The sequence below is a fragment of the Eublepharis macularius genome, chromosome 3 (assembly GCF_028583425.1).
Source record: "Eublepharis macularius isolate TG4126 chromosome 3, MPM_Emac_v1.0, whole genome shotgun sequence".
In the NCBI taxonomy this organism is placed as follows: Eukaryota; Metazoa; Chordata; class Lepidosauria; order Squamata; family Eublepharidae; genus Eublepharis; species Eublepharis macularius.
In genome coordinates this window covers 63,275,953-63,298,124 of record NC_072792.1, presented here as the reverse complement: position 1 = coordinate 63,298,124, position 22,172 = coordinate 63,275,953, and the positions used below count along the sequence as shown (strand labels likewise).

The 22,172-nt window shown below is 44.5% G+C and overlaps 1 protein-coding gene across 2 annotated transcripts in view; it reads right to left on the bottom strand.

The window, feature by feature from the left end:
* STS (steroid sulfatase) overlaps positions 1-22,172 on the bottom strand; it is a 183,065-nt gene that overhangs the window by 29,724 nt on the left and 131,169 nt on the right. For both annotated transcript variants that reach the window (XM_054973193.1, XM_054973194.1), the window contains exon 9: positions 4,341-4,462. In XM_054973193.1, coding sequence (XP_054829168.1) covers positions 4,341-4,462 — 122 coding nt within the window. The remainder of the gene's footprint in view (positions 1-4,340; positions 4,463-22,172) is intronic.

Below are 22,172 nucleotides of genomic sequence, written 5' to 3'. Positions count from 1 at the left end.
CACTTTGGAGGGGGAGCCATCAGAGGACTGTTGGGAGTAGGTCCCCTGCAAATTTGGTGATATTTGGTCAAAAAATGATCCCCCCTCCCCTTCAGGCCACCAGAAATTTCCAAATTGAGTTTCCCATAGGAAACAATGGCCAAATTTGACCAAATTTGCTCTGTATTATCAAACGGAACTGGAGGATGAATTTGGTGTTCCATGAATTCTGAATTATTTTCCAATTCAACATTACTGAACCAGATCAACATTTTCCCCCCTGTGCACACCCTTAATCAAATTCAACACACACATACACACAGTGGCAAACTCAACAGAAAGTCTAGCTGTTGATTATATTGTATTGATTTGCACTGTGTAATCTACCTTGGGTCTCAGAGAGAAAGGCAGACTATAAATAAATAAATAACACCAGATTCATGTTTTATTTCAAAGAGGAAACTACTCAAAAAAGTGTGTGTGTGTATGGGGAAAATGGTTACTTAAGAGAACAGAGAGAAAAATATCATCTGGAATTTTTAAAATAAAAAATGTATAATAGATTGGGAAAGGCACACATAATTTGAACAGTTTGTTTGCAGGGTTTATGAGTAATATCAAGATAAGGAGGCTTCCTTTGAAAAGCAACTAGTGCTCAAACTAGAAAAATAAAAAAGGAAAGAATCTGGTGCAATGCAAACTGAAGATGGAAAAAGAATCAGGAAGTATTTTACATTTTTTTAAAAAAAAATAAGCAATTAAAGAATCATTAAGTCCCTCACCAGAAGGAAACCAACCAGAAATTGGAGGGATTGTTAGACAGCAAATGTTAGACAGAATTGCTGAGAGAGGGCAGGAAATTTCCAGGAAGTTAAAGGAATTCAATGTTGCAGGAAGTTAAAGGAATTTCCATTGCTGTAAGTATGCTCCTATTGAGTAGTTTCCACACCATTTAATATGTCATGTCAAGTTGATTACGTTTTGTTTCAGCATTGTTTGTAGCTCTGTATTCAAATTTATGCTTCTTTTTAAAATTTCTGTTATCCATCCCTATTTTATTATTTCTTGAATCATATTGACTTCTATTGTGTAATCTACCTTGAGTCTCAGTGATAAAGGTGAACTATATATAATATAAATTAATAAAATACAAATAAATAATAATTAAAGAACATTTTTTTTGTCCACTGGGGCATATGAACAACTCAGTGAAATACAAATGATAAAATATAATATCCAATGGCTAATTAATGAATTACAAATTAGAACATCATAGCATGGCATGCACCTCCATGAAATTAGAGATCTTACAAGAAAATATGTAATGTCACTAAAATTAGGCTCCTTAAAACAGAACCTGAAGGTTTCCAAATTAACATAATTTAGAAACATGGGATGCAGGGGAATAAAAAATTACAAGCCTGTTGGATTCACTAGTGCAAATGATTAAGCTAAAATTACTACACATATACAAAAAAGTCTTGGCTTGTTTGAGAGTATCAATAAAATGATGATCCAGCAAACATTATTTCTCAATACACCTTTGACAAAGTCTCTTACCAAAGACTCTCGAGTAGAGATGGGCACGAACCAAAATACAACCCAAAAAAACCCAGGCTGGTTCGGGGTTCCTGAACCAGGGTTCGTGGAAGCTCCTTTTCCGGAACTTCCACAAACTTTATACTGGTTCATTGGGTCATATTTACAGGGGCAGTTTAAATGGCCATTTCCCCATTATAAACCATTATAACTGAAATTCTAGTGCTTACCTATTGCTGGGCTACTGAAAATAATACCTGTTGAAATAAGTGAGGTTTGCTTTTGGGCCAAACTAAAAGTGATACAATATGCGTAACTGCTGCCCAAAAAAGAATAAGGCAACCAAAACTTTAGCTTCCAGCACTAATTTAATAATTTCTAGCACAACTTACCCATGCCCAGATGTCATAACATTCTACTTTTCCTTGCCCTCAACTGTGACAAAGATTTGGAGCAGGGCTGGGAAACAGTATCATGATGAAAGAAAAACTTAGTTCTACTAATCATAACAACAACAACAACAACAACATTTGATTTATAGACTGTCCTTCAGGACAACTTAATGCCCAGAGTAGTTTACAAAGTATGTTATTATTATCCCCACAACAATAATCAAGCTCTGAGAAGCTGTGACTGACCCAAGGTCACACAGCTGGCTTCAAGCGGAGCAGTGGGGAATTAACCCTGGTTTTCCAGATTAGAGTCCTGTGCTCTTATCCACTAAACCAAACTGGCTTTCATATAGTAATTCACCCTCTTATAGAGCCATGATTGTTGTCTTAGACAGAAGCTTTATGTTTTGCCAAACATTGCATTGTAAGGGCTTTAAATTCAAATTTTCATTTTGATTTCTCCATTTACAAAATATCTGCACATAACTGGACATAATTTTATGCTGTACTTTCCAAAAGAACTCTGTGAAATCAGTTAGGTATCTTAGGGAACAACAGAAAAAGGTTAGAATGCAGCTAACAATTCTACTACATAGACAGGCCCAATGAATACCCATGGCAATGCTGATAAAATCAGCCACACATCACAGTGAGCAAGTTAGAGACATGTAAAGAGCCTTTCTCTATGCAACTGTAGCTTGCAGGAGGAAGATAAGCAGTATGGAAGAACTTTTGGCACCTTGAGAATATTCTTTATGAACACTCTTCTATTGTGTCCACAGAAAAGGTATTTGTGAAGACTGATTCCAGACAACGGACCAGTCAATCAAGTTCTCTCTGGAGGCAAGTAACATGAAAGAATGTTTAACCATTTGCCTGTGCTTACAAAATAAAGCAACCTGAAAATATCAGGATCAGAATCTGCCTAGTATTTATCTACTGCATGATGTGAAGAAGTACAACTTATAAACAACAAATCATGCACTTTGGACATTGCTGTTGTGTTTGCAACTCTCTAAAGCACTGAGAAGAGGACGAAACTTTACTGTCTCAATTTCAGGTAACATGAGAGAGAACTTCATTCTACAAAGAAATGTATCACTCAACTCAGAAGGGATATTTGAAGAACTGTCTCTTTTGTGTTGTAAATGGTGTTTGCGGCAAGCACATTCAGAAGAATCAGAAACAAGAAATGATATTTCTGGATCTTTGGTGCTGCATTCTCCATAAGGGACTAATTTTTCCTTCTAATTTTTCTTTTCTGACATACCTTCATTTCCAGATCAAAAGAAACAGAGATCCATAACCCTGTTAAGATGTTCAAAATCATGTGTGCAGTACATGTAGGAGTGGGATCACATACACTGGTTCTAGATGTCTGTGCTAAGGCCAAACATTTGACACTTTCAAAGCCCACACAAATACACTTACACATATTTTAGGCTCGCTGCAGAATTTTGGCTGGACGTGATCCCTCCACATATAAACACCAGGGCTTTTTTTCAAGGGGGAACACAGTGGAACAGAGTTCCAGCACCTCTCATGTCTGGTGGCCCCGCCTCCCTGATCTCCAGACAGAGATCAGTTCCCCTGGAGGAAATGGCCGTTTTGTAAGGGGGCCCGTGTGTTTCTACCTCATTGCCCTCTTGAGAGTTCCACCACCTCTTTTCCAGAAAAAAGCCCTGTATACAACATACACCATTTGAACATCTGGATGGTGCTTACTTTATCACCTCTGAACAATAATTTTTCACATGAATTTTCATGGGAGAGTAATGGCTTGAGATAGAATATATACTAGAATGGGAAAACAGTTGGTAGATAAAACATACATCACTAGACAAAGACCTTTTGGTGCACAATCTTAATAGTCATCATGGCACAAAAGGTTTCTTTTAAGAATGTTGAGTATTTTATGATTTGCACATTGTTCTTGGACTTCATTTCCTTGTACTGGATGTCTTTCAATAGTAAAAACACAGATAAGCTGTAAAAATGCAAAGGAAACACTTGCGCAAACATTCCTGGGCTATATGGACCAATCATCCCATAGTATAAGGCTTCTTCAAATGTCCTCTTAGCTGGAAATGTTATAAAGGTCTTAACATAATAATAGGGTCACATAACATATTTTGTACATCAGCTCCAACATTTTTAAAATGTTTGCTGATGCCAGAGATTTAGCATAAGTGATGATGGAAAACTGAATTGCATCATATCAAACTAATTGTTTGATACCCAACTGTATTAACAGGCTTTTGTCCTAAGATAAAAGAATAAAAGAGATGAAAGAAATAAGAAGAAGGGTTAGACACTTCAAGCAATTTATCTGTAACTATAGCCCAAGGCCCTCCCCCCTTCCCGATGCTTTTCAAGTTATAATAAAAATTACATAAAATATTTAAAATATGAACAGGCAATTTGACTTACTGTTTCCTGGATGCCAACGAACTGCATTTAAATGTGCATTACAGTAATGGAAGAGAAATTCATGCTTGGATCGGACAGCATTGCCTTGAAGCAAGGGCATCAGATCATGTCCATCAATAATTCTAAATAAAAAAGCATTTTAAAATAAGAGGAAGGATCCCATATGTTCCCTAGTGAAAATAAATTTTAATTATGCATTTCCATTTCTAATTAATACTATTGCACAAGCAACACTGTTCTTAGGACCCTGTCAGACCATTGCAGCAAATTTTGCCATTGAGTACTCACTAAGGTAGCCAGCCCTACTCTGGAAAATGCCAAGAGATTTGGGAGACTACGCCTGGAAGGGGGGGGGTGTATGTGAAGTATTTTTGAGGGGTGGCATCATTTCCTTTGTGCTCCTCTAGGAATTTCTCCTATATCTATGGTCTTTACCATAAAAACTGGGGAAATTCCTAGAGTGGAACAGAAGAAAATATGTTACTTCGAGGTGGAAGGTTGCTGAATATGATGTCATTTCTGAGTGACACTCTAGGAGTTCCACCAGTCTCTAGTTTGGGGAAGATTGTAGACTTCAGTTGGTGCAGAATGCTGCATCACAATCAATGCCATCCTCCCCTCACTTTTTTCTACCACCTCTAAAATTAGTAAGGGCAGGGGCCTGAACATGGGAGATTGTACAAGGCAACCATTGCATACACACCACAGTCCTTGATCTTTTTTGAGCATTCTTGGTTGGCATTTGTATGTTACAAATATGATACTGTTCACCTCCAGCCCAGGAGACACACATCATCTGGGATGACAGCTATAGCATAACAAACACGGAGATTCCATACAGTGATCAAGAATAGGTAATTGACAGTTTATGTCTGATTTTTCTAGAACCAACTAGGATGCCAGTCCTACCTAGAAATGGGCATGAACCGGGAAAAAACCGAACCATGTGGTTCATGGTTTGTCAAATTTCACGATCCATGAACTTTCATGAACCTGCCCCTGATTCGCGAACCAGTTCATTTGGATTGTGAAAACGTCACATCCAGTTCAGAAAATCATCACTTCCGGGCCAGCAGAAGGTCTGCAGGAAGTCCATCCCCTGTTGCCTAGGAAACAGATTGATTGGCACCAGGCTGTCTGCAGTGACGAACCAACAAACGAACCAAACGAATCAGCCTAAAACCGACCTGTCCAGTTACCGCCCAGTCTCGAATTTCCCATTTTTGGGTAAGGTGATTGAACAGGTGGTGGTGGAGCAGCTGCAGGCTTTCTTGGAAGATGCATCAGTCCTGGACCCATTCCAGTCTGGCTTCCGCCCAGGCCATGGGACTGAGACAGTGTTGGTCGCCCTTGCAGACGATCTCTAGACATCTGGATTGAGGCGGATTGGCGCTGCTGGTGTTATTGGATCTTTTGGCAGTGTTTGACATGGTTGACTATGAATTGTTGACCCACCGCCTTGCCAATGTGGGGATACGAGAAACTGTCTTAATGTGGCTTGTCTCTTTTCTCCACGGTTGGGGACAGAAGGTGACGCTAAAGGAGAGGGTGTCTGCACGCCAACCATTGGTATGTGGTATTCCCCAGGGGGCAATTCTCTCCCCATTGTTGTTCAATCTGTATATGCGCCCCCTCGCCCAGCTGGCACGGAGTTTCGGACTGGGTTGCCACCAGTACGCTGATGACACCTAGTTGTATCTGTTGTTGGACGGCTGGCCTGGTTCGGCTCCAGAAGCCCTGATTAGAGCTTTGGATGCTGTGTCTAGTTGGGTGAAGCAGAGCAGACTGAAGTTAAATCTCATGAAGATGGAGGTCCTGTAGTTAGGTCATGGGACGTTGGAGGGGGGGATCCATCTTCCAGCCTTCGATGGCACACCTCTTGTGCCCATTTTGCCAGTTAGAAGTCTTGGCGTGATGCTGGACTCCTCTTTATCAATGGAGGACCAGGTCGCGGCAGTTGCCCGGTCTGCTTTTTTCCATCTTCGGCAAGCCAGGCAGCTTGCTCCCTATCTCTCGACCCGTGACCTGGAAACAGTGATCTATGCAATGGTCATCTCCAGATTGGATTACTGTAACTCGCTCTACACAGGGCTTCCCTTGAGTCTGACCCGGAAATTATAGCAGGTCCAGAATGCTTCTGCCCATGTCTTGATGGGTGTGCCTTTCAGGACACATGTAACTCCAGTTCTGCAGCAGCTATACTGGCTTCCTGTGGAGTTCTGGATTAGGTTCAAGGTTTTGGTATTATCCTATAAAGCCCTAAACGGACTGGGACCAGCATACCTGAGGAACCATCTCTTCCCATATACTCCCCGGAGGGTGCTGAGATCAGCTGGTAAACACCTACTGGTGATCCTTGGCCTCAGGGAGGCTGAATTGGCCTCAACCAGGGCCAGGGCCTTTTCGGTCCTGGCCCCGACCTGGTGAAACTCTCTGAGGACACCTGGGCCTGCCAAGATCTTGTCTCCTTCAGGCGGGCCTGTAAGAAGGAGATGTTCCGCCAGATGTACGGTTGAGGCTATCAGGGTTTCCACCAAATGAGCCTCTCTCCCAGTCTCCTCTATATCTGTAGGGGGTATTGACCATCTACCCCCCCCATATATGAGCAACTACGCAGATGTTATATGGTTTTTATACGGTGAGCAGGTGTTTTATTAGAAAGCTGTGTTAATTTATTTTGATTTTATCTTGTACATTTTATCTTCTGTTGTAACCCGCCCTGAGCCCGCTTGCGGGGAGGGCGGGATATAAATATAATAAATAATAATAATAATAATAATAATAATAATAATAAAAAGTTCATGGCAGTTCGTCACAAATGGGATCTGATGAACTGTGGTTCACGAACCATGAACTGGCCTGGTTCGTGCTTAATTTTGGTTTGTATTTCGGTTCGTGCCCATCTCTAATCCTAACCTCATTTATATGAGAGTAAGCATTAATGAATTCAGTATAATTTACCACAGAATAAATGTACGTAGCATAATGCCATTTTTAAGGTAAGCTTTGACAGCTGGTTCTATCACAAATGAAGGGTTATAACAGAACACAGAAGTGCTACATAACTATTCCAGAAAATTACATTTCTTAGGAACCATCTATTAAATTATATTTATTCCTATAATATGGCCCTACTTATTGCAATTCCCTTTAATTCTTCTACAAACTTAGCATGGTGAATATTATACATGAATACCAAAGTTTATTCATCCAAATGAAATCATATTTTAAAAAAGGATTAGTGGGCAGCTAGGTGTCCACTGCACTGACTCTATGCTGACTTCACCTGCAGTGATGTATAAACCTCTATGTCTTCCAGTACTGGAGAACAAGATGCTCCCTATACTAAATTCACCAGGGAATTTTGCCTAATGAGAAAGTTGGCTCTTTAGTATACAGAATCATTCCTCAGTAAAAACCTTATCAATAGAACTTCATTATCTCTATCCTGGAGAGTTTAATGAGGCTTTTCCATAGCCATAGGAAAGTGTTACTTAGGGTTTATGGCTCAAGTCACAGATTAAAGGTAGTTTTGTGGTCCTCCTTCCACAGTACTTTTTATGGTAATATTCTCAATAAGCTACAAGTTACCAGGGCGGAAAGACTGAGGAGAGATGGGCTCTTTAACCTGGTACTCTGAAATGTTCTTGCTATTAATTTTAATTGATAACTTTAACATTTTATTTTATTAGATGATATTTGACAGCTCCCTTGGGTTTTTCTTTCAGACAGAAATAAAGTAAAACCCTTTACCCTCTGGTCACTTTTTAACTAAAAACCACTGTCCCCAAGCAGCTTGTTCATTGAAAGATGCAAAGATGTAGGAACCCTGGAACTTTCTCCCTGTGGATTAAACAGTTATTTGAAGAGGCTATTTTTGAGCTGATATACACCAGAGGGATGGAATAAAAAGCCCTTCATCATCTATCCCAATCCACAAATGCTTAAGCTGAGTTTAAATTTTTAAAAATAATTCAGAGAGAAAAAAAATAGAATTGTCTTCAACATGCAGTTTAAGTCATGATACATAAGAGATTTAAAATCAGAAGCAATTCAGAGTAGTGACTAGTGAGATCCCCTAGATACTAACATTTGACAATTGTTGTGGGGAAAAAATCAGGTCTTTCTGAAAAAGGTCATAGAAAAGAAAGAGATGAAGAGGGGGGAACGCTTTAAAGAGAAAAAGGGTTACAGTTGCTAGGAAATTCCCACTAAAGAAATCAGAGAAAAGCAGGCCTCATCAATAACCGGAAATCGATCCAAACACACAAAAAAACTACAAATCACAAACTTTCTGGAATAAAATGATATTCTGAAACATTCTTAGGAGCATCATTTCCCATTAAGGAAGAGGTATACCAGCAGAACTGTTCTATTTCTAGAGAATCCTCTCTGTTGCTGGTTGTCCGCCACCCTGTTCTCTAGGGAATGGATTGCTGCTTGGTTTTTGTTTGGGGTACAGGGCAGCTGGCAGGGACAGCTGACTGGTAGTGGCAAACCCATTGTGAATCAACCCCAAATTCAGAGGTATCTGAAACAAAATTGTAATGGTCTAGTTTCCAAAATGGAGGGAATCTTTTTACGTGCTCCATCACCTTTAGAGTACACAGTTATTATGTATGTGAAGGCATGCATCACATAAATCAAACTTAACATTCTCTCCTGTTTCTTTTAAATTCATGGTTCCCACAGAATGCAACTTTCCATTTCATAAGATAAAGAGTTAAGAACTGATATTATAATTAAAGAAAATATGCTTACTTTAATTAAAGCATCAAATAAATCATATTTACTTACAGTGAAACAAATGACGTTTCAGTTCTGGCATGGTACAAATCATAACATTTACAACTATTTATGTACAATTCAGTCTGGAACACATACAGAGTCTTATCATGCATTTCAAGTTTAAATCAATTTCAGAACACTTTACATGATATCTTTCCCTTGGAACTTATCTATTGTAGAAACGGCCTTCAACTACAAACATAATTTAAGATAAGTCGGTTCTGTATCAAAATCAAAAAGAGTCCAGTAGCACCTTTAAGACTAACCAATTTTATTGTAGCATAAGCTTTCAAGAATCAAGTTCTCTTCGTCAGATGCATGATACAAACTGGTCAAATACAGAAGAGGAGGAGGGAGAGGGGAGAGAAGAGGACATATATCAGAAGGGGACAAGATGCAATTAGTGGGGAGGCAACCAAAACATTCCTTTGCTAGTAAATGTAAACATCTCCTTTTGGTGTGGAGTCAGTTTGCCGTGTTAGTTTGCAGCAGTATAAGCATCCAATTCCTATGTAGTATAAGCCTTCGATAACCACAGCTCTCCCTGCCAGATGCATCTGACAAAGAGAACTGTGGTCCCCAAAAGCCCATACCAGGCGCCACTGGGCTCCCCCAGACCATGCCGCTGTAAAGGAAATCTGTTACCTGTGATAATGTGATAACCATTCATAGTCTCTATTCAGTCCCAGCTTGACAGAGTCAAATTTGCATATGAATTCCAATTCAGCAGCCTCCCGTTGGATTTTGTTTTTGAAAGGTTTCTGTTGAACCACAGCGACCTTTAAGTCTTTGATGGAATGTCCTGGTAGATTGAAGTGTTCTCCCACTGGTTTTTGGAAGTTGGCATTTCTAATGTCAGATTTGTGTCCATTTATTCTTTTGCGTAGAGGTTGGCTGGTTTGTCCAATGTACAGAGCAGAAGGACATTGTTGGCACATGAGGGCATATATCAGATTGGAGGATGAGCAGCTGTAAGAGCCAGAGACAGTGTAGTTGATGCCATTGGGTCCTGTAATTGTATTCCCTGGGTAGATATAGGGGCAGAGCTGGCATCTGGGTCTGTTGCAGGGCCTGGTACCTGTGCTGGTGACTCTGCTGGCCGATTCATGATTGTAAGTGAGAAGTCGTTTAAGGTTGGGGGGCTGTCTGTAGGCAAGGAAAGGTCTTCCACCCAGGGCTTCGGAGAGAGAGGTATCATTTTCCAGGATGGGTTGTAGCTCACTGATGATACGTTGGATGGGTTTGAGCTAGGAGCTATAGGTGACAACCAGTGGTGTTCTGTTGTTAGTTCCTTTAGGTTTGTCCTGGAGCAGACTGTTTCTGGGTACTAGTCTGGCCCTGTTGATTTGTTTCTTCACTTCATTTGGTGGGTACTGTAGTCTCAAAAATGCTTGTTGTAAATCTCTTGTGTGAGTCTCGGTCGAGAGCATTGGAGCAGATACGGTTGTAACGTAAGGCTTGGCTGTAGACAATAGACCGAGTGGTATGTTTAGAGTGGTAGCTGGAGGCATGTAGATATGAGTATCGGTCTGTTGGTTTCTGGTATAAGGTGGTATTTATTCATCCATTATGTAGTTGTACAGTGGTGTCCAGGAAGTGTACCTGTTGTGTAGAGTGGTCCAGGCTTAGGTTGATAGTAGGGTGAAAGTTATTGAAGTCCTGATGAAATCTCTCAAGGGCTTCCTTCCCATGGGTCCAAATGATGAAGATGTCATCCAGGAATCTTAAGTATAGTAGTGGTTCCAGTGGATGGGAGCTGAGGAAGCGTTGCTCCAAGTCCGCCATGAATATGTTAGCATATTGTGGTGCCATGTGTGTGCCCATGGCTGTGCCATTAACCTGTAGATATAAGTTGTCACCAAATTCAAAGTAATTGTGAGTGAGTACGAAGTGGCAAAGTTCAGTGGCGAGGTGTGCTGTGTTTTTGTCCGGGATAATATTCCTTATGGCTTGCAGTCCATCTGCATGTGGGATATTGGTGTATAGAGCCTCCACATCCATGGTTGCTAGGATGGTGTCATCTGGTAGGTTGTCAATGGACTGTATTTTCCTGAGGAAGTCAGTGGTGTCCCGTAAATAGCTGGGTGTGCTGGTGGCATAGGGCCTGAGGATAGAGTCCATGTATCCCGAGACTCCTACTGTGATAGTGCATTTTCCTGAAACTATCGGGCGTCCTGGGTTACCTGGTTTGTGGATTTTGGGTAGTAGGTAGAATCTTCCTGGTCGTAGAATCTTCCAGTTCTGTATGGCATACATACATTTAACTTGCTATCTTTCTTAACAAATTATATGGAATTTGTGATCAGGAAAGAATTGATTCCATTTTGTGTACTGTGTTGATTTATAGTTCCATTCTAAACAGAATGACTTCAATGGACTTAGAAGGGTTTTACTCTGTTTATGATAGCAATGTTAAAAGCATGTGGGTCATTCAAAGTTGATCCATTTTTGCTTTCAACTTAGGAATCAGACTAAAAATGCACAGTCTAATGCAGCTGTGAGATCTTTCTCAAAATATGAATACCTGCCCCGAGCAGATATGTGCTGTCCCAATGTAGATGCAGAACTCACCGTTCCTCATGAGGGATACTGCTCTTCTCCTCTTTTGCCACTTCTTTAGAAAGCATACTTTTAAAGTACACTTAAGTTTAAGAGAAATAAGTATGCAATCAGCCAGATCTCAGCATTTGCTCTTTTAACTATGTCTTTTTATTTCCTTCTTATCTTATGTAAAGCAATCCAAAATTAAAAATGCTACTGTTTTTAGACGAGACATGACACCTGCTACACTGACATGAACAAACATTAATGGACCTGTGTAATATGGATACTAAGAGTGGAGTGTTACCCATGGAACAGGACCTGTCTTTTCTACTGTAGTACCATATGCCAGCCAGAAGACTACTTTTCAGGGTAGGGAACTTCTGGAATAGAATCTGATGTGGTATATGAGGGGCAGGGGTTAGAGAGACTGACTGGGGAAACTGGTAGAAATCAAAGAACATGCCTTGGGCTATTTGTTGGCTCTTGCTAGGTTGTTGTCGGAAAGGGGAATGACAGCGGACAGATTGCTCAGAAGATGCTATTGGTCCATCACAGGCTTGGTTACACTCCGATAGGGCTTCTGGGTAACAGTTGGTATTATTGATACCAGGGAGACAACCAGGACATGCTCTGGTGGAGTAGATGCTAGCACTCATTTAGTTTTATTCTGGTTTTGTAGCTGCTACTACTTAGTTTGCCTGCAGTGATGCAGCACAAACCTTGTACAAAGGGATCTCTTGATAAGGACAAAGACTTTCCAAGGAGCTACATTTCTTATGAATGAATTGGCACCAATCAAAATGGCTGGCCTACTTAAAACATAACAAAGTTACTGTTTGCATTGGATTTATTATTTCATAACCTATTCTTCTCCTGTAGTGTCCTATCAGCACTTGATAAATCATCAGCTGTATTAGAGTGTTTCTTGACTGCATTTCTGCCTGGACTGGCAGCTAATGTACTGTCTCTCCCTTTTGGCCATGCAAAATTAAAAGAGGCCTTGCAATTTTCACACTTGACAATTGATATCCCAGAACAACTTGAAGGACCTATCTGAAAGATTACTGGGTACTTTATTGGGTTTTTTTAAAAAATAAGAGCCGTGTAGCAAGTATCTTTCTATTTATTTGTTTGTTTATGTTATTTATAGTCCGCCTTTCTCAGTGAAACCCAATGTGGATAACACAGTGTAAGCCCATGTGATCAACAGCTGGAACATTCAATAAGCAATACAATAAAGTAGGCTTAGCAGAAATGGAAACAGAAGAATAAAATTTAAATAAAGAAACAGAGATTAAACATTGCTGAAACAAAACATAAGTACTTTGACGTGACCCATTAAAAAATGCAGAAACTACTTGGTAGGATCGTATCTACATCTACAGACAGTACCTAGTAGTATGATGTACAGTCCCTGTCCCTTTACCAAAGCATATGTCTGAACAATTTCTTTCCAGCACAGCTGTGTTACCTGACTTAAAAAGCCATCTGAAATCATTCAGTTTTGCATAGTTTCCGAAAGCCAAGAAAGTGGGAGTTTTCCTGACCTCTCTAGGCAGGTAATTCCACAAGAGGGGGGATACTACAGAGAATGCTCATATGTGGGCAGCTGTTGATTTTGTGATTTGCAGGGAGGTGGCTGAATATCAAGAAGACAAAAGTAATGACTACTGAGGAATTACACAATTTTAAAGCTTGACAGCACATAACACACATCTACAAAAGACTTTGTTCAAATAAGCAAAGCTGCTATGGCGGAGCACAAGGGGAGAGGTCTTTGGTGTCTTGGTGTAGAAAGGATTCCAGTTAGAGGACAGGTAGAAGTACTGCAAGGAAATGGATCATTTGACCTGAATAGCAGTTCAGCACAGGTGTCAGAGAGACTTCATTATAATAGATTAATAATAAGAACTGCGTTTAAGGTTTTTAAACATCTTGGGGTACTTCTCATTAGTAGTTACGAAAATAATTTGCTCAAATGGCAGTCAATGATCAAAACATTTGCTTTAACACACCGGCAACTGTAGATTAGTTAGCATTAATGTAGCAATGGCAAACCCATTACAAACGAAATTCCTGTTATGAACCACAAGGACTCAAAGAGCAGAGGATTTTAGTTCTGTCAGTTAATTTTTTAGCCTTCATTAACAATAGGATTTTAAAGAAATCCTCACATTCACCAAAATAGGATACCATCTTTGATTCTCTTTCCTTTGGTCACTTGCACAGGTATCTCATTTGTTTCATGGAGGAAACTAGTTGAGTTGAGGAACTAGTTGAGGAAACTAGTTAAATAAGATCTCCCCTATTCAGTCAAAGCCACTCTGGCGGAAAAAGTGCTAAATATTCTTAAAATAGTGTAATCCATTAAAAACGAAAGAAAAACAGGGGGAGGGAGAGTTAAAAACAAACTGAAAAAGGAACAGCTCAGTAGTGGAATATGAGTTCTGTATTATTGTGTTGCTAGGAGAAGGAACAAAAATGAACAGGAATCACTTTTTTTGCAGGACAGAGTAAATTGCTGGAGAGAATTCAGAACTTACCTGGCCAGCAGCTAAAGGCTTGAGGCCGGGGGCTGCCTTTGCCGCCATGGAGGATAAGAGCCAGCATTCCCCCAGCCTCTTAGGGTCACGTGGGTAGGGGCGGGGCTACATGCTTAATTTGGATAGCCCTGCCCCCTGGGAAAGGCACTTGCCGCCCCGTGCTCAGATAGAATGGAGGGTTTTTTCCTCTGCTTCCCTGAGCACTTCGGAGGCCTTCGGGACAGCTTGAGGTGGTGAGGACGGGAGCAACGCAGTGGAGCAGAGCAGAGCCGCTTGCACAGCCACAGTGGCCCAAACAGCTGAGAGGCAGCAAGAAGTGGTGCGGGGTGGAATGGAGCTGTCGGAGCATCTGGCTCCATTCCTTAGGCTAAGTGCGCCTGTCTTTCTGACTGGTGTCGTTTTGCCAGTTTGGGGGGTGCTCCAGCTTTTTCCTGCCTGCGTGCCAGTGGGGCATTTGTACCACCCATCCCCTGTGGTAACGGGGGTGAGGGGGTCTCAACATCCTGGGAAAGGGGACGTTGGTGCCTTCTCCCTCTCGGGGCCAGTTTTGGGGAGTTTTTTCCTTACATCATCGCTCCTTGAGTGCTGGGTTATAAGGGGTTTGGGTGCAGTGGTAGCATACTAGGCAGGCTTGCATGGGTATATTCAGTGATTACTGCTGTCCCCCCCTTCCTTCTTTAGTGCTGTTTGCCCTACAGAGGGCTTTTGGTTTATCTTTTCAATCTACTCATAAGGCGAGGGTGGCCATTTTAGGGTGCTTGTTGCCTCACTGTATAACATAATTGGTGGACATTTTGAGGTACTGGCCCTCTTCCTGGCATGCATAAGTGGTGGCCATTTTAGAACATGCAGGAAAGCAATTGGCACCCATTTCAGGACCTGACAAATCTGAATTTCAGCCCCAGACGCCTGTTTGGGAGACTTTATTGGTTTTGCTTAGGTGACTTTGCTCATAGTAGTAGTAGTAGTAGTAGTAGTAGTAGTAGTAGTAGTAGTAGTAATAGTTGTTCTTAGTATTATTAATAAATCAGTAAAAACTCTTAACCATGCCACCCAAAAAAAGGTTTGGCCCCTCTAAGGGCAAGAAACCGGCCAAGAACCCCCTCCTAAGAGGCCCCTTCCCACTTTGTCATCTTCAGATGAAGCCTCAGGTCCTCAGGCCATTTTGAGTTGCATAACGGCCCTTGAGCAAGCTAAAGGTGTAGGGGGGACAGAGGGTGCAAAGCACAGTAGGTCTGTTAGGTTAACATCGGCAGCTGCTTTTCAAGCTGAAGTGCTTAATAGACTTTCTGCCCTCGAGGGGTCTTCTACATCAACAGGTGCAGAGACAATGAGCCACACCACGGAAGGGATTTCTAGTGATAGCGAGCCTTCTGGAGTCAATCCTGGTTGGATGACTGATATCGATCCGGTGGCGGTGGCCGTAGACCCAGTGGTGGATGGTAAGTCTCCTCTGAGTCAACAGGGTGGTGAATGGCCATGGAGTCCCTGGGGTTAGGCCACTTCCCCAGGGCCCTCAGCTATGACACATCTGTCTGGCATGCAGCAGAAAATCATGCAAAGTCAAAGCACCTACGGGGCTGGGCCTGCTTGGAGCAATCAGGTATGGGGTGGAGAGTCTGCTACAGCTGACACGGGTGCATTGACACAAATGGGTACTGCCTCTTGGCAAGGTTTTGATGGCCAGGCATTGCCTGGTCCTTCCTCCATGTGGCCCAGTTATGCTCCCCCTTGGAGCTTCCCCTTTGCAGGAATGACCCCTCATGGCTTGGTTCCTTATCAGGCCCTTCCATTTAGGACACAGCCCTACCCTTGGATGATCATCTTACTCAAGCTACTAGGGATAAGATTTTAAAAGGAGAGTTTGTCGATGTCTTCTCTTTTCTCTACAGGGAACTGGAGAAGGACAAAGAGGACCTCGATGATAGGGACAAGGAGCGGCTGAAACGGCGCTGGATCGATCATACCTGGGCCAATTGGCTCCCTGGGTTCCTGATTTATGCAGGAGTAATTGATAGGGCACAGCCATGGAGGGCTGCATCTCTTTTCCAGCACCTTGACATAATATACAAAGGGTACACAGGCTTCGTCGGTGCTGCGTGGATGCAATACGATGAAGAATTCCATATGAGGGCCGCAACGAACCATGCGTTGTCTTCGGATAAGATTCTCCAGCTACTTTGGCTGTAGGTGATGGCCCCTGCAAAGGCTAATCTTGCAGACCGCTCTGAAAGTGGCCATTTAGTCCAGCACTCCTCTGCTACTCCTAGTACCCCCAGGTTCACAGGTCAGCCAGTTCAAGCACAGCTGTTGTGCTGGGACTTTGTGTATCAGGGAACATGCACAAGGAAACCATGCAGGTTCAAGCATGAATGCCCAATGTGTGGGGGCTCCCACTCCTTTAACTTCTGCCCTAGGTGCTATAGAGGCGGGGGCAAGTGGGGGGGTGGAGGTAACCCCAGCAGCAAGCTGGTAAAGGGCCCCAGCCCAATAAAACTGAAGGAACTTAAGTGCCTCTTGGATGGTTACCCTAAGTGCAAAGACGCTTTGTTTCTGTTTAATGGATTTAAGTTTGGTTTTAGAACCCTTTCCAGGGCTCCAGGACCCCTTTCATGGCAGCCAATCTACAGCCAGTGGCTGGTATGGAAGGGATTGTTAGGGATAAAATTGCTAAGGAGTGTGCCGAGGGTCAGGTGTTGGGCCCCTTGGCAGTCCCACCGGCCCTCATTTGTGGGTCTCCCCATTGGGTGTGGTGCCAAAGAAGGTAGCAGGTGAGTTCCAGCTGATACAGGGTGGGATCGATAATGATGCTATCTCTGAGCACCTTCGCTTAGTGAGTTACATGCCCTTTGATCAGGCAGTCAAGGTTGTCAGGCTTTGTGGACAGGGTGCCGAGATGGCAAAATATGACATTAAGTCAGCATTTCGCCTTCTCCTGCTTCATCCAGAGGACTTTGAGCTGTTGGGTTTCTCTTTTGAAGGCTGTTTCTACATGGGCAGAGCATTACCCATGGTGTGCTCTATTTCCTGTGCAGTCTTTGAACACTTCAGCTCTTCCTTGAATGGGCATTGTGTCACCGGCTGCATTGTTGGGACACTGTTCATTATCTGGATGTTTTCCTTTTCATGGGGCCTTCTGGTACCGGCCAATGCGCCTGGCTCTTGGAGGGCTTCATTAATCTGGCAGCGCAATTTGGGGTCCCCTTGGCCCATGTAGAGCCTCGTGGCACAGAGTGGTAAGCAGCAGTACTGCAGCCCAAGCTCTGCTTGCGACCTGAGTTTGATCCTGGTGGAAGCCAGGTTCAGGTAGCTGGCTCAAGGTTGACTCAGCCTTCCATCCTTCTGAGGTCAGTAAAATGAGTACCCAGTTTCCTGGGGGTAAAGTGTAGATGACTGGGGAAGGCAATGGCAAACCACCCCGTAAAAAGTCTGCCAAGAAAACGTTGTGATGCAACGTCCCCCCATGGGTCAATAACGACTTGGTGCTTGTACAGGGGACTACCTTTACCTTTACCTGGCTCTGCTGAGCTGGAGAAAACCTCCAGGCTGCCACTGGAAAAGCTAGCTGACCTCAGAGTGAGGCTTGCCTCATTTAAAGAGCAGCATAGAGTATCTCTGATTGAGATACAGCAGCTTGTAGGCCACTTAAACTTTGCTTGTAGAGTTGTGGCTCCTGGATGGGCTTTCTTAAGATGCCTCTGTGATGCCATGGGCAAATTAAGGTTTCCCCTACAGAGGCTCAGGATAGATGCCAGGATCAGGAAGGAACTTATGGTTTGGGAGGAATTTTTACAGGAATTTAATGGCGTCTCCTTTCAGAGGGATGATCTTTTGCTGGAAGCAGAATTGCAGGTGCACTCTGATGCCTCCAGCTCTTGGATTTGGGGTGTTCTTTTGAGGCCACTGGTGTGCCGAGCAGTGTCCATCAGATTGGGTTGAGCAGGGCCTCAGGGGACGGGACATTGCAAAGCAAACCGTGCACTTCCGGTGTGACAATCTGGCAGTGGGTCATGTTGTGAACACCCTTACCTCCAAGTAACGAAGGGTAATGAGGCTAGTTAGAGCTTTCACACTTTGCTGCTTGAAATTGAACATTGTGTTCATGGCCAAGCACATCCCAGGGTGGGAATATGGGGTGGCGGATGCTTTGTCTCCCCTGCAGTTGAAGCGATTTCATCAGCTTGCCTGAGGCTGACCTGTTGCCTGCCCATATGCCACAGGAACTATGGCAGCTTGGAAGGTTGAAGCCTACAGGGCCATGCAGCTAGCCATTGTCACCAGCACATAGAGGTCCTATGATCGTGTGGTGAGGCAGTTTTCGGGGTTTAGGAATGAGCAGGGTTGCGACAGGTATTGCCCATCCCGGTTGATCACCTTATACAATTTTGTGTTCAGCTGAGGGCTAGGGGCTTAGAGGTAAAGTCAATTAGGTGACAGCTAGCAGTATTAGCAATGCATTTACCAGCAAAGCCCATGGGTTTGCGGATACCACTGGGGATTTCTGCCTTAGTGAACATGTTAGAGGGTGTCTAGCGGAGCTATGTTAAGTCCATTGCCTACATTGGTTCAGGCTTCTAAGTTTCCACAGGCCCAGTTCTGGTCGGACACCCTGGGAGTGGAATGTGCAGCTCAGTTAATTAATTGCACCTGTGAGCTGTTGCCTGGGGAAAGTGTCCTTGAGAGACGAGGGAGTCCTAGCTCTGCAAGTACTCCTCAGTTCTCAGGCTAGAAACGTTGATTGCAAGTGTACCTCTGATTGGCTAACAATCATAGAAAAGATGGCTCCTCTCAGCTCTCAGAATCATGCTACACACTCGCACTGAGACTTTGTTGGATCATTCTATGCTATCCTTTTCCATCAGCATGTGAGAGACTTTGCTCCATGCCAGGCCTGAGATGACCAGACCTGCCTGGCATGGTTTATGGACTATGTTTGTGAGTATGAGCCTCAAGCTTCTTCAGAGATATGCAAGTTAGCCAGCTTATGTTTTTAGTCAGTTAGCTATAGTAAAGAATAGGCAAGCTATTTGTTGTTTTAAAGCCATTTGCTTGTGCCTTAATAGAGTGGTTCCTGCTACTTGCATACACTCTTCTAAGCTAATAAACATCATTTATACATAAGTCTTGTGTCTTTGAGTGTCTGACCAATTGTGTGCAGAATCCCCCAGGTGAAAGAACCCAGAGACTGGTGAATCTCAAACAAACGGGGTAAGGTATCCTTCCAGGAGGCCTGCTAGGGGTTTGAGTGGCTGTAATCAGCGCTTGAAACGGCAGGCAAGAGGTTGGTGACCCCCTGGACAAAGGGTTGGTCTTGAGAGGCAGCCAGACCAAGGGATGATAGGGAGCCTATGACTCCAGCCATCCTCAGTGGCCTTAGTTGGTATGGGGTTTCAGTGTGCTGCTCTGGTTACAAGTTGGCTAGTTCATGCAGCTGTGCTGACAGCCGGGGATCCCAGTTTCCGTGTGGCTCAGGAGGAGAACACAATCCTGGAACCTCTGAGGGATGCCATAGCGGTGAGTGAAGGGGAAGTCCAGGATGGGTGGAGGGCTGGCCGCTACCCCCGGGTGGTGAAAGAGGGGGGCACATGGTTCTGTCTCACCAAAGCCCGCAGGTCTGAGACACGGCAGCTGCTGATACTGACTGCCTATCAGGAAAGGGTTCTCTCCTTAGCCCATGACCATGCCTGGGCCGGCCACCAAGGAGCTAATAACACCCTAGCCCAGATACTTGCCTGCTTCTTTTTGCCCTTAGTGGCACAAAATGTCAAAACCTTTTGCAAGAACTGCACCAGCTACCAACAAGCCACCAGCAGGTCACCGCCGTGGGCCCCGCTGGCCCCCCTGCCGGTCATACCGACGCCCTTCAAGTAAATCGCTATGTATTTTGTGGGGCTGCTGCCCCAGACGGCTCGTGGCAACCACTACTTGTTGGTCCTAATAGACTACACCTCCCAGTACCCGGAGGCCTTCCCACTACAATCTATGCAGGCCACAGGGGTAACCTGGGCCTTACTGTGATTCTTCGCTCAGGTGGGCCTATCTAAGGAGATCATAACAGATTGCGGACCTCGTTCACCGCTACCTTGACCTGCCAGTTCTGTCGCACGCTCGGGGTACGCCAGATATTTACAGCGGTGTACCACCCCCAGACAGACAGCCTGGTAGAGATTCAATCAGACCCTCAAGGAAATGATGCAGAAGACAGCCAGGGAGCACCCAAATGACTGGGACCTCTTCCTTGACCCCCTGCTATTTGTGGTACGGGAGACACCGCAGGCTTCCATGGGATTTTCCTCCTTTGAATGATCTTTTGGTGGAGACCCTGGGGCCTCCTGGAGGTGATGGAGGGCCAGTGGGAGCCCAGCCCCGAACAGCCAGAGGTCCCTGCAGCTGAACACCTGGAGCAGCCATGGCAGCAGCTGGGAGAGGTGCAGGCGGCTGCTCAGCACAACTTGAAGGCCACCCAGGCCACCCAGAACGAGCGATATGATCAGGGCACTTGCATCCATACCTTCCAGGTGGGGGACAGTGTCCTGGTCCACCTGCGAGTCTTTGGGCCAGGAGCGACTGGGGACCTCTGATGAGGTCCATTTACAATAACCCAAGTCTTAGGACCCCTGTCCTATAAAGTAGAGTGCGGGGCGGGGCCCTGCCGGTTCAAGAGGTTGCATGTCAATGACCTCAAAGAGTGGCAGGCCCTGACAGACCAAGGGTGCCAACTGGCGGAAGACCCATCGGAGCCCTTCGATGGCACCCTGTCTTGGACCGTGAAGGAGCAACCCAACGCCTGGCCGGTTTTGGACAACTAGCTAGACGCCATGCAGATGCAACAGCTGGAGTCACTGCTACGGGAATTTGCAGACAGCTTCTCAATCCGCCCTGGATGGACCTCGATCTGCCCTGGAGGCCCCTGCCCCACAAACAGTGGGAGGCGGTGGGTAAGGAAATGGCTGAGATGCTGCAGCTGGGGGTAATCAGATCCTCCAGCAGTGCATGGAGGAGCCCAGTCGTTCTGGTCCCCAAGTTTGACGGGTCAATACGATTTTGCACTGACTACTGAGAGGTCAACAAGTTGGTGAAGTTCGATGCCCATGTGATGCCCTGAGCCGACGTCCTCATTGATCAACTGGGAACTGCCTGGTACTTGTTGGCGCTGGACCTCACAATGGGGTACTGGCAGGTGCCAATGGTGCCCAGGGACACCACCCCGCAAGGCTTGTTCCAGTTTTGGGTCATGCCATTTGGGTTGCACGGAGCAGCGGCCACCTTCCAGCGGCTGTCTCAATGCCAGGGGTATATGGTGGCATACATTAATGATATCCTCATCTACAGCCCGGGCTGGAAGTCCCACCTTGGCCACCTGCGACAAGTCCTTGTGGTGTTGTGATCCACGGGTATCAAGGCAAACCCCCATAAAAGTCCCCTAGGGTTTCAAGAGCTCAAATACCTAGGATACATGGTGGGGAAAGGCCTCCTTCGGCCCCTGCCCGACAAGGTAGCAACCCAGGAAAACTGTCCATTGCCCTCTATGAAGTGGCAGCTCCGCCGATTCCTGGAGCTTGTCAGTTATTTCAGAAAATTCATCGCAAACTTTGCAAGACAGGCTACCCTGTTGACCGATGCACTGCAAAAGTGCCAACCCAACCAGGTACAGTGGACATCAGGAAGGCGACAGGCCTTCCAAGACCTACGCACAGCCCACTCCCAGGAGCCCGCCCTGCGGAACCCCAAATTTGGACGCCCATTTATTGTCCAGACGGATGCATCCGACATGGGGCTGGGAGCCATATTGACCCAAGAGGTTGATGGGCAGGAGCACTCCATCTTATTCCTAAGTCACAAACTTCAGCCGGCAGAGCAGAGATACGCGTCGTAGAGAAGGAGGCCTTGGTGGTCAAACGAGCTGTCGGGACATTGCAATATTACCTCACGGACAGCCCATTTGTTTTGATGATAG